The sequence below is a fragment of the Carcharhinus amblyrhynchos genome, chromosome 3, assembly GCF_965287045.1.
Source record: "Carcharhinus amblyrhynchos chromosome 3, sCarAmb.v2.hapA, whole genome shotgun sequence".
In the NCBI taxonomy this organism is placed as follows: domain Eukaryota; kingdom Metazoa; phylum Chordata; class Chondrichthyes; order Carcharhiniformes; family Carcharhinidae; genus Carcharhinus; species Carcharhinus amblyrhynchos.
Window position 1 is genome coordinate 13,876,258 of NC_137326.1, and position 12,649 is coordinate 13,888,906.

The 12,649-nt window shown below is 45.2% G+C and overlaps 1 protein-coding gene across 1 annotated transcript in view; it reads right to left on the reverse strand.

The window, feature by feature from the left end:
* Nucleotides 1-12,649, reverse strand: part of celsr3 (cadherin, EGF LAG seven-pass G-type receptor 3) — a 241,665-nt gene that overhangs the window by 91,339 nt on the left and 137,677 nt on the right. The window contains exons 15-16 of the mRNA XM_080186571.1: nucleotides 12,017-12,137; nucleotides 6,410-6,593 (exon numbers count right to left, since the gene is read on the reverse strand). Coding sequence (XP_080042697.1) covers nucleotides 6,410-6,593; nucleotides 12,017-12,137 — 305 coding nt within the window. The remainder of the gene's footprint in view (nucleotides 1-6,409; nucleotides 6,594-12,016; nucleotides 12,138-12,649) is intronic.

A 12,649-nucleotide genomic window follows, 5' to 3' on the forward strand; every position in this document is an offset into this window, starting at 1 on the left:
ATTGGAGTGCCCTGCCTGCTGCAGTTGTAAATGCGCCTAGTTTGGGGGCGTTTAAGAGATCCGTGGATAGGTTTATGGATGGAAAGGGTTTGGTTTAGGTTAGAGGGTCATTGCTTTTTAACTGGTCGGCACAACATCGTGGGCCGAAGGGCCTGTTCTGCACTGTAATGTTCTATGTTCTATGGTTCTACTTAGACAAGAACAAAGACAGGTTTCCGGCACTACAGCTAATATTTATCCATCAACCAACACCATTGGTCATTTATTTCATTAACACCTGTAGAACCTGACTGTATGAATATTGACTCTGGATTTCCCTACAGAGAGTCATAGAGGTTTAGAGCATGGAAACAGGCCCTTCAGCCCAATTTGTCCATGCTGCCCTTTTTTTTAAATGACTAAGCTAGTCCCAATTGCCCATGTTTGGCCCATATCGCTCAACAGCCATCTTATTCACGTAACTGTCTAAATGCTTTTTAAAAGGCATAATTGTACCCGCTTCTACTATTACCTCTGGCAGCTTGTTCCAGACATTCACCAGACTCTATGTGAAAAAATTGTCCCTCTGGACATTTTTGTATCTCACCCCTCTCACCTTAAACCTATGCGCTCTAGTTTAGACTCCCTTTCCTTTGGGAAAAGATATTGACTATTTAGCTGATCTATGGCTTACTGGCCTTCATTAATCGAGGGATTGAGTTTAGGAGTCGGGAGGTAATGCTGCAACTTTATAAGACCCTTGTCAGGCCTCATTTGGAGTACTGTGCGCAGTTCTGGTCGCCTCACTATAGGAAAGACGTAGAAGCTATTGAAAGGGTACAGAGGAGATTTACAAGGATGTTGCCTGGACTGGGAGGCATGCCTTATGAAGTTAGGTTGAGGGAGCTGGGTCTCTTTTCCCTGGAGAGACGAAGGTTGAGAGGCGACCTGATAGAGGTTTATAAAATGTTGAGAGGAATGGATAGGGTGGATTCTCAGAGGCTATTTCCCCGGGTTGAAATGGTCGCTACGAGAGGACACAGATTTAAGGTGCAGGGAGGAACGTACAGAAGTGATGTTAGGGGTAAGTTTTTCACTCAGAGGGTGGTGAGTGAGTGGAATCGGCTGCCGTCAGTGGTGGTGGAGGCGAACTCGCTGGGGTCTTTTAAAAGACTTCTGGATGAGTATATGGGGTTTTATGGGATTGGGGGTTATAGATAGGTGTTGATGTGATCGGCACAACTCGTGGGCCGAAGGGCCTGTTTGTGCTGTAGTGTTCTATATTCTATGCCCCACATCATACACTGAAGGTGCTTAACTCACATAAAATGTTAAGGGACATTTAAGGCACTATACAAATATTTCTCAGCTCGTTAAATGGAATGTTAACACCACATAGTGTGATAGGATGACTGGTCCACTATTCTGTGCACCATCTATTGCTAATTTTCAGGACTTCCGTTGATACAGAGTTCACTGTTTCACAAAGCGGGAAGAGAAATTTCACAAGCCTCCCAGTATCTCATTCCACAGCAACATTCATAGAAGCAGAGGTCTTAGCCCAGCTCTGGCTGCTTAATGCTCAATGCCCATGCTGCCTTCACACTACTGGGACTCACGATTCAGCTCAGATTCTATTTTTTTTTACAACCCTTAAGTTTTATTGCAGCTTCGTGACAATTTAGAATAATATTTATTGCTGCGTGATGTATTTACAATTCAATCATTGTGGAACAAATTATAATCACATTACAGCAGTTAATCTTAGATTTCACCTCTTATTTTGCTACACAGCATTTTAAGACTCGACAGGGTTCAAGTACCTGAGTGAAATATGCTGCATAAATGTAAATGCACCATCTAAAACACTAAAAGCTGCAGTGAAACTGTAAGAATCTCTTCAATTGATCCAATCATTGATCTTCAGATATAATGGGGATTTGTTGCAGCACTAGCTCGTCAAATATAGCACATAATAACTGCACATAGTGGACCTATTAAAGATAATGGACCACACACATAATGTGAGTTTCAGGGTTATGATGAGGATTTATTCTAAGAACGTAACGTACGTTGGTATAAAACATCCGGTGGGGGAGTGACAAGCAACTCAAATTGCTGATGCACCTTCGGACTCTGAGAAAGTCCCAATGAGCACACATGCACAAACTTATACAGGAAGTTTAAACTTCCAAAAGTCGGTTTTACTTGGCCAAGGTTGCTGCACACTTCCCTACAACAAAGGGAGGTAGTGACTTGGGATGTTTGCTCTATACTTGCCCTGGTTATACTTTGAGCTTTTCACAGCAGGTGTGAAGCCCACTGAACAGCGTAAAGCATGGCAGCAACTGGGATCTCCAACATCGCTCAACCCCAATGCAAATCAGCCACCTCCAACAGTGCCCAAACTTGTTCACACCCTCCCTCTCCTGACAATGTTCAGCCTCCGATAGTGCTCACCACCCCCATACCCGTTGACAGTATTCATTCCACCCCTGCAAACCCAAGTGTTGACCCACCCCGATAGTGGTCAACCACCCTACAACAGCCCAGCAATCAGGAAGCATGCACTGCTGGGGGATGCGGGAGGGATGAATGCAGCATTGCCAGGGAAAGAGGTGAGGTGTACAATGTTGGGGAATGAGAGGGGAAGCACTGCTGTGTGATGAGGGTGTTGACCTCTATTGGGGATGGTGGAAGGAGTGAGCCTTGACAAGGAATGAGTATGGGGGAGCATTGTCAAAGAGTGAGGGCTGCTGAGTATTGTCAGGGAATGAGTGGGGGGTGAGCATCATCAAGATGCAAGTTTGGGGGGGGGGGGAGGTGAGCATTGTCAAGGAATCAGTGGGGAGGATGAAAATTATCAGGGTTGGGGGGATGAACATTGTCAAGGAGTGAGTGGGGGAGGGGAGCATTATCAAGGGGTGAGTAGGGGGGAGTGAGCACTATTGAGAGGTAAGTGGGGGGTGAGCACTGTCAGAGTGAGTGAGTGAGGGAGTCAGCATGGTCAGGGAGTGAGTGGGGGGAACGAACAGTGTCAGGGAGTGAGTGGGAGGGTGAGCACTGTCAGGGAGTGAATGGGGAGGGTGAGCACTGTCAGGGAGTGAGTGGGGAGGTGAGCACTGTCAGGGAGTAAATGGGGAGGGTGAGCACTGTCAGGGAGTGAATGGGGAGGTGAGCACTGTCAGGGAGTGAATGGGGAGGGTGAGCACTGTCAGGGAGTGAATGGGGAGGTGAGCACTGTCAGGGAGTAAATGGGGAGGGTGAGCACTGTCAGGGAGTGAATGGGGAGGTGAGCACTGTCAGGGAGTGAATGGGGAGGGTGAGCACTGTCAGGGAGTGAATGGGGAGGGTGAGCACTGTCAGGGAGTGAGTGGGAGGGTGAGCACTGTCAGGGAGTGAGTGGGGAGGGTGAGCACTGTCAGGGAGTGAATGGGGAGGGTGAGCACTGTCAGGGAGTGAGTGGGAGGGTGAGCACTGTCAGGGAGTGAATGGGGAGGTGAGCACTGTCAGGGAGTGAATGGGGAGGTGAGCACTGTCAGGGAGTGAATGGGGAGGTGAGCACTGTCAGGGAGTGAATGGGGAGGTGAGCACTGTCAGGGAGTGAATGGGGAGGTGAGCACTGTCAGGGAGTGAATAGGGGGATGAGCATTGTCAGAGTGAGTAGTGAGGGAGTCAGCATGGTCAGGGAGTGAGTGAAGGGAATGAGCACTGTCAGGGAGTGAGTGGGAGGGTGAGCACTGTCAGGGAGTGAGTGGGAGGGTGAGCACTGTCAGGGAGTGAGTGGGAGGGTGAGCACTGTCAGGGAGTGAATGGGGAGGTGAGCACTGTCAGGGAGTGAATGGGGAGGGTGAGCACTGTCAGGGAGTGAATGGGGAGGGTGAGCACTGTCAGGGAGTGAATGGGGAGGTGAGCACTGTCAGGGAGTGAATGGGGAGGTGAGCACTGTCAGGGAGTGAATGGGGAGGTGAGCACTGTCAGGGAGTGAATGGGGAGGTGAGCACTGTCAGGGAGTGAATGGGGAGGTGAGCACTGTCAGGGAGTGAATGGGGAGGTGAGCACTGTCAGGGAGTGAATGGGGAGGTGAGCACTGTCAGGGAGTGAATGGGGAGGTGAGCACTGTCAGGGAGTGAATGGGGAGGTGAGCACTGTCAGGGAGTGAGTGGGAGGGTGAGCACTGTCAGGGAGTGAATGGAGAGGTGAGCACTGTTAGGGAGTGAGTGAGGAGTGCGCATCATCAGGAAGTGGGTGTGGGGGGGTGCGTGAGCATTGTCAGGGAGTGAGTGGGGGGGGGTCAGCACTGTCAGGGAGTGAGTAGGGGGTTGCGCATTATGAGGGAGTGAGTGGCGGGGTGGGCATTGTCCGGGAGTGAGTGGAAGGTGAAGAGAGGGGGAAGATGCATTTGGCGATAGCATCATGCTGCAAGTGGTAGAAAATATTCCACTGAATGTGGAGGTTCCAGGGTAGAAAGCGAAGAAAAGGGAAACTCTCAATGAGGGGATGAATGAATGAGAACAGAAGTTTGGGAACAGACATGGTTGAGAGCTGTGATTATCATGTTGAGGGATGGGGAGAAGAGTTCTCAGTTTAGGGAAAAGTAAGTCATATTAAGAAATTTTTGTATGGAAGGTTGCATTGCCAGAATGGAAGCAACAGATAAAGCAGGAGAATGGAATAGAGAGTCTTTATAAGAATGAGGGGGGAACTGTGGAGGTCAGTGGCCTTATCGTGAATATTGGTTGATATATTTTGGACTCCCTGCTGGAGTGGAATACAAAGGGCTCACATTTGACATGATTTCTACAAGTTAAGACTCAGCATTTTGAAAGCAGCGTTAAATTATAAAGATTTCCTGAATATTTCATAACCTAACCCGTATACTTTTCTGAAATGTCATATTATTGGCAGTCATGGGATAATATTTTCCTTTTCTTTGGACCCTTTATATCATGGGATTCTTCAATCTTTGGAAGTTTGAGGAACGGCATCAAATTTTTTCAACAAGGCACTTTACTGCCTCCCAATTTTAACACGAAGTTTAAGGACTTGAGATCATAAACTCGGCTTTTCTCTGACATTTCCTCCCATTTTCCCTGACATCTTCTCACACAGCAAGGGCTGCCAGTGGTGCTACTGCCTCCATCTCTTTATTGTCCTATCAACATCCACTTTTCTGTTGTACCACCATCGTCTTTATCATTTAATCACTCCTGCCTTATCATGGACCTTTTTATTCTTTCCTTCCAATAGCTCTACTGTATTTATAAACTGCTAATTCTCTCAGTTCTTCCAGATCTGATGGAAGGTTGCCAAACTGAAATGTTGACTCTGTTCTCTCGCTCTAGATACTGCCCAACATACAGAGCATTTCTAGCATTCACTGTGTTTATTTTACATTTTCCAGCATCCACAGTGATCTGTTTTTGTTCTATTGATCACACAGCTTCCACACTAACACTTCCACACTTTCCTGCTGTCATCAGATTTTTGAATGGATTTACCTTGCATTAAGTTGATCTTTCCCCACACCCTAGCTATGACTGTAACACTACATTCTGCACTCTCTCCTTTCCTTCTCTTTGTACAGTATGCTTTGTCTGTTTAGCACGCAGGAAACAATACTTTTCTCTGTATACTAATACATGTGACAATAATAAATCAAATTAAATCAAATCAAATCTAACAGAACATTTACCCTGACCTTATACACACTGTTCTTTACCCAACTGTGCTCTTGTCCTTCATGAGAATCATCTCTACAATTAGCTTGCAGCAGCTGATAGTGTATTCCTTTTTAAGATCTTCCTTTGGCTTCTCTATCAAATACATTTTACTACCCTTTAGGTTTACAGGTCAGATCAATATATTAACATGCTATACTCTTAAAAACATAAATGGAGGTTGATTAAGGCTTTGTCAATAGAAGGAATTACTGAGAAGCAAACAGCTGTGCTTTCCAGCATCAAGATCAATTGCTTCAGCAGCTTAGTAAAACATTATTCTGCTCCCAATCCTTTCCCTTTAAATGAAGCATTAAGCTGTTCATTCTAAACAAGTTAATGCCACTACTAAAACAGCAGACACTGGGACTTGGTCTGAGCATGTTCAGCATATACTACATTGTTCATAGTAACTATTTTTATATGCCCACACAAAAATACACAATGGACGAGCACCATTGCTTGAAACGTCAATTTCAAAATGAAACCCTAGCAATGTTAGGGAGAGACCAGGCCAATAAAACATCTTTTTAAAGATTTTTTTTTAACATAATGCTAGCGCTGTGAAAATCAAATCAGTGCAGATTTAGAATTTCACTTATGACACAAGTTATTTAAGCGTCCCAGCTGTCCAAGAGTAAAACTCAATTCTAAATTTGTTTCCAAGAGCAGGTAAGCAGCAAAAAAAAAACCTAGGGAACATTTCTCACCTTCACACCCGCTGTGCGTGACCTCCGCAAAGGGATTATCACAATGGTTGCACTGACGTCCAATCACTCCTGGTCTACAGTGGCATTGGCCGGTTTCTTGATCACATGACCTGGAAAACGAGCCAATGGGATAGCAGTCACAAGGTAGGCATGCATCGCTTCCAACAGGACGATAGTGAAACTCCTGGAAGAACAAAGATAAACTCATGTTAAATCGAGTTGACAACAGGGACCTTTAGTGTGACCAAAATACTAGTGGGACTCACTGCTTATGAAAATTAAGAACCTAATCAATCCATAAATCACAAGTAAGAAATTGGGGATTCTATTACAATATGAATATTTTGCTGATGGCCAACTTTAGGGTTTTTATTGTCCAACCAATTTCAAATCTCTCCTTTTACAATTCAAATAAATGAATATTTTACAGATCTTTTCTTCATGTGTTTTGCGAATAGCAGTGGACGACACAGAATATTCATTTCAAAATGGTACAGTACTGGAACCAGACACCATGCAAAATCAACTCAGGTGCACAGAATATGTAGAAAGCTACATATGACACTTTCACAGTAGCATAGCAGCAATGTTAGTGGATCAGTAATCCAGAGGCTTAAACTAATGCTCCAGATTCTGAGTTCAAATCCCATCATAGCAGCTGGAGACTTTAAATTCAACTCATTAATATCTGGAATAAAAAGTTAGTCTCAGTAATGATGAATGTGAATCTAGTTAATTGCTGTTAAAAATGCATCTCATTCACTTATGTCCTCAACCTAAGCATTGGAAATAACGGAGGCATACCCAAGTCCTAGTATCTGGGGACTTGTGCCAAAATTGGCAGAGCTGATCCAGAATTCTAACTTACAGCCAATGTCCAGGACTCCTCCATCATTCCAATATCAAGACAGGCTCACCAGAGGTAGCAGTACAACACAATATGCAGTCAGGAAGAAGCAACACTGGGAGTCCTCAATACTGACTCTGAACCCCATAAAGTCTTACAGCATCAGATGGACAAGAAAACTTCCTGCTCACTATCACCTCTCTCCAAAGTTCTGATGAAGGGCCAGCAATCTGAAACATTAATGTTGTTTCTATTTTCACAGAGGCTGCCAGGCCTGATGAGTATTTCCAGCATTTTCTGTTTTTATGCTATTACCGACCAAGTCCTTAGCAACATATCTGCCAGATTGAATCTGCAGCAGGTGGTTACAGACCACCCATGAGGAAAAACCCAACTTGACTTTAGCTTTAACGATCTAACAGTCACAGGCTATCCATGACAGTATTGGTAGAAAAGACAACAGCACAATTCTGTGGAGACAAAGTTCTGACTGCACATTAAGGACATAACACATCGTGTTGTGTGGTGTTAGTGCTGTGCTAAATAAGCGAACAGATTAGCAGCTCAAAACTGAGTATCCACGAGGCACTGTGGTTCATCAGCAGCAGCAGAATTGTATTCAAACACAATCTGTAACCTAATAGCCCAGCATATCCCCCATTCTATTATTATTCTCAAGATGGGGACCAACACTGGTTCAATGGGCAGTGTAGAAGAACATGCCAGGAGCTGCATCAGGTACATCTAAAAAACTGACGCCGGCATTTTGAAGCTCCAATACAAGATTTACTCGCATGCTAAACAATGGAAGCAGCATGTGACAGATAAAGTTAAGTGATCCCATATCTAAGCTCTACTGTCCTTCCATCCACTTGTGGTGGTGGACAATTAGGCAATTAGCTGGAGGAAGCAGCTCCACAAATATCCCCATCCTCAGTAATGGGGGAACTAAACACATTAGTGCAAAAAAACAAGGCTGATGCTTTTGCAACCATCTCCAGCCACAAGTGCCGAGTGGACAATCCATTTTAGCCTATTCATGAGGTTCCCAGCATCATACAGACCAGAGGTCAGTCAATTCAATCCACTCCATGTGACAATCCACTCCAGTGCCTTCAGCAAGAAATAGCTGATGGCATTGGATATAACAAAGATATGGGCCCTGACAAAATCCTAGCTACAGTACTGAAGACTCATGGCTCCAGAACTAGCCTCGCCTATAGCCAAGCTACTCTAGCACAGCTACAGCACTAGCATCTGCCCAACAATGTGGAACATTACTCAGGTATGTCCTGTCCTCAAAAAGCCAGACAAATCCAATTCAGGCAATTATTGCTTCATCAGCTTACTCTCAATCATCAGCAAAGAGATGGAAGATGTCCTTGACAGTGCTATTGATCAATACAAACTGGGCAATGGCCCATTCACTATGCTTAGTTTAGGTGGCCAGAACCATCTGGCTCCAGAATTCAATCCAGCCTTGGCCAAACAATGGACAAAAGTGCTGAATTCTGGAGACAGGGGTGACTGCCCTTGATATCAAAGCAGCATTTGACCAGTATGGCATGCAGGAGCCCTAACAAAACTGAGGTTAATGGAAATTAGGAGAAAAACGCTTCACTTGCTACACTCACACTTATCACAAGGGAAGGTGACTGTGGATTTTGGAAGCCAATCATTTCAGCCACAGGACATTCTGCAGGGGTTTGCCAAGATATGTTCCAGGTCTAATCATCTTCAGCTACTTCAATAAATGACCTCCCTCTGTAAGGTCAGAAATGGAGATGTTTGCTGATGATTTCACAGTGTTCAACACCATCAACAACCCCTCAGATACTGGAACGGTCTGAGCCTGCATGCATCAAATTCTGGATAGCATTCAGAATTGGGCTGATATATGGCAAATGACATTCATTCTAAACATGTGCCAGTTAATGGGCATCTTCAACAAGAGAAAAATCTAACCACCTCCCCATGGCTTTCAACAGCTTTGATGTGGATGTGCCGGCGTTGGACTGGGGTAAACACAGTAAAATGTCTGACAACACCAGGTTTAAGTCCAACCAATTTATTTGATAGTCAGCTCACTAGCTTTCGGGTTAGCCCCTTCGTCAGGTCACCTGATGAAGGGGCTAACCCAAAAGCTAGTGAGCTTACTATCAAATAAATCGGTTGGATTTAAACCTGGTGTTGTCAGACTTTTTACTGTTTCAACAGCTTTACCATCACCAAATTCCCAACCATCAGTATTCTGAGTGTTTTTCATTGACCAGCCATAGGAAACACAGTGGCTTTAAGAGCAGATCAGGGGCTAGGAATACCGTGTTGAGTAACTCCCGACTCCAGAAAGCCTGGCTATCATCTGCAAAGCACAAGTTAGGAGTTTAAGTGAATTTTCTCCACTTGCCTGGGTGAGTGAAGCTCCAAAAACATTCAAGTTCATCACCATTCAGGACAAGGTAGACCATTTGATTGGCACCCCAACATGATCTTAAACATGTACTCCTCCCATCACTGATCAGTCCAAAGCACCCACTAAACCTGCAGTACCATTGCCTGGCAGTTCCCTTCCAAGTCACACACACCGTCTTGACTTGGAACTATGTTATTGTTCTTTCACCGTTGCTGGGTCCAAATCCTGGTGATCCCTTCCAAACAGCACTGTGGTGAACCGACACCACAAGGGGTGCAGCAGTACAAGAAGAATGCTCACCATCACCTTCTCCAGGTCAGTTAGGGATGGGCATAAATGCCCATCATGTCAGTGACATCCAATGCCCATGAATGATTAAGTATTTTATACATAACAGAAAATCGTCTGTGGAGGATACCGTTGCTCACTATGACGGAGCAATATGCACCTTACAAGTGGGTGATTTTGTAAATGGGTTTGAAAGGTATTGCTGAGACAAATTCATTAAAGCATTTATAACAAACAATAGATTGCACAAGCTGAATCTCAAAACATGGAAGGCTCTGGGGTAACTGCTATCTGTACCAGGCGAGTGTCAAAGCAGGTTCTTTAAGGTACATAAGAACATAAGAAATAGGAGCAGGAGTAGGCCATCTAGCCCTTCGAGCCTGCCCCGCCATTCAATAAGATCATGGCTGATCTGTTGTGGCTCAGTTCCACTTTCCCGCCCTCTCCCCATAACCCTTAATCCCCTCTCTTATCAAGAACCCATCAACCCGCTTCTTAAAAATATTTAGCGAGGCAGCCTCCACCACTTCAACGGGCAGAGAATTCCAGAGATTCACCACCCTTTGAGTGAAGAAGTTCCTCCTCAACTCCGTTCTAAACCGCCGCCCCTTTATCTTGAGGCTGTGCCCCCTAGTCCTACTGTCTTTTTTGAGCGGGAAGAGTCTCTCCACCTCTATCCTATCCATCCCATTCATCATCTTATACGTCTCAATGAGATCTCCCCTCATTCTTCTAAACTCTAACGAGTACAAGCCTAGTTTATTCAGCCTCTCCTCATAGCTCAATCCCCTCAACTCCGGTATCAGCCTAGTAAACCTCCTCTGCACTCCCTCCAGGGCCAAAATATCCTTGCGCAGGTGCGGCGCCCAAAACTGCACACAGTACTCCAGCTGCGGCCTCACCAATGCCCTATACAGCTGCAGCAAGACCTCCCTACTTTTATATTCAATCCCCCTCGCTATGAAGGCCAGCATCCCATTCGCCTTCCTGACCACCTGCTGCACCTGCAAGCTGGGTTTTTGCGACTCATGCACAAGGACCCCGAGGTCCCTCTGCACCGTCGCCTGCTGCAGTTTTTCGCCACGTAAGTAATAGTCCTTCCTACCATTCTTCCTACCAAAGTGGACCACCTCACACTTGCCAACATTAAATTCCATTTACCATTTCCTGGCCCATTCGCCCAGCCTATCTAGATCCTTCTGCAGACTCTCCACACCCTCCGCACAATTTGCCTTTCCCCCAATCTTGGTGTCATCAGCAAATTTCGACACCCTGCACTCGGTTCCCTCCTCCAGATCATCTATATAAATGGTAAATAGCTGAGGCCCCAGCACCGACCCCTGGGGCACCCCACTAGTCACCAACCGCCAATCCGAATAGCACCCATTGACCCCCACTCTCTGCCTCCTATTTGACAACCAATCCTCTATCCACGCTAACACCCTACCCCCAACTCCATGTCCCCTGACCTTCTGCAATAACCTCTTGTGAGGTACCTTGTCAAACGCCTTCTGAAAATCCAGAAAGACCACATCCACCGGCTCTCCTCTATCCACTGCCCTAGACACATCCTCATAGAACTCCAGTAAATTTGTCAGACACGACTTCCCTTTAATGAAACCGTGTTGCGTCCGCCCTATCAAGCAATTCCCCTCAAGATGCCTCGCAATTTCCTCCTTAATGACGGATTCTAACATTTTACCTACCACAGACGTTAAACTAACCGGCCTATAATTCCCCGCCTTTTGCCTGGCACCCTTCTTAAACAACGGTGTAACATTAGCCGTTTTCCAATCTTCCGGCACTTCCCCGGAATCCAGCGACGTCAGCGCTTCTATTATAAGAATTATGTTAAATTTACAACTCATAATGGAATCTCGTGAAAAACAAGAGCTGTTTTCTTACTATTTTTGACTGTAGGTTGAAAATAGAAAACAGTTGCAATCCATGACAGGAAACATTCAAGCCTAAAGGTGAATATGCAGATTCAAGGAAGACAACAAAACAAAGAGGAAAAGAAAGTAAAAATCATCGTCTCTGAGGAGAGGAATGTACCCACCTTACAGTGGCACTGGCCATTAGTCTTGTTACAATCGGGGTCAAATCCCTTATTGATGTCACAGTTGCAGGGTCCGCATGTTGGGTTCCCCCACCATCCTTTGGGACACTGCTGGTCAATTCTAGATCAAATACAAAGAGAAGAAAAAAGTGATAGCATTTACTATCTGTTGTGCAAAGAATATGCTGACATTTCTCTTCATTTTCATTTAACATTTTTCTGGTTGCTGATGCAGAACCACGTCAGTGAGCGAGGCAACACGTCAATCCACCCCCATGATTCGCGATAACTTCCAAATCCAGCCTTGAGCGTACCGTTGAGATAGAAACAGAACTGGGCATGATTCAGAGACAACATCTTTGGATCACTGGAGGTAAATTACTGCTCAGCACAGAATCATTGAAGGATATTGTGTACGTTATACAAACATACAAATTAGGAACAGACGTCGATCTTTTAGTTCCTCCATTGCATGCTCAATGCCACTTTCCTGCCTATACTTTGGTTCTATTGTTAGCCAAGAATCTACCATAGCCTTAAAAATCTTCAATGACCCTGCCTTCCACAGACCCATGACACTCAGAAAAAAAAACTCTCCTGTCTGAAACAGGAGAGTCTCTATTTTTAAATCAT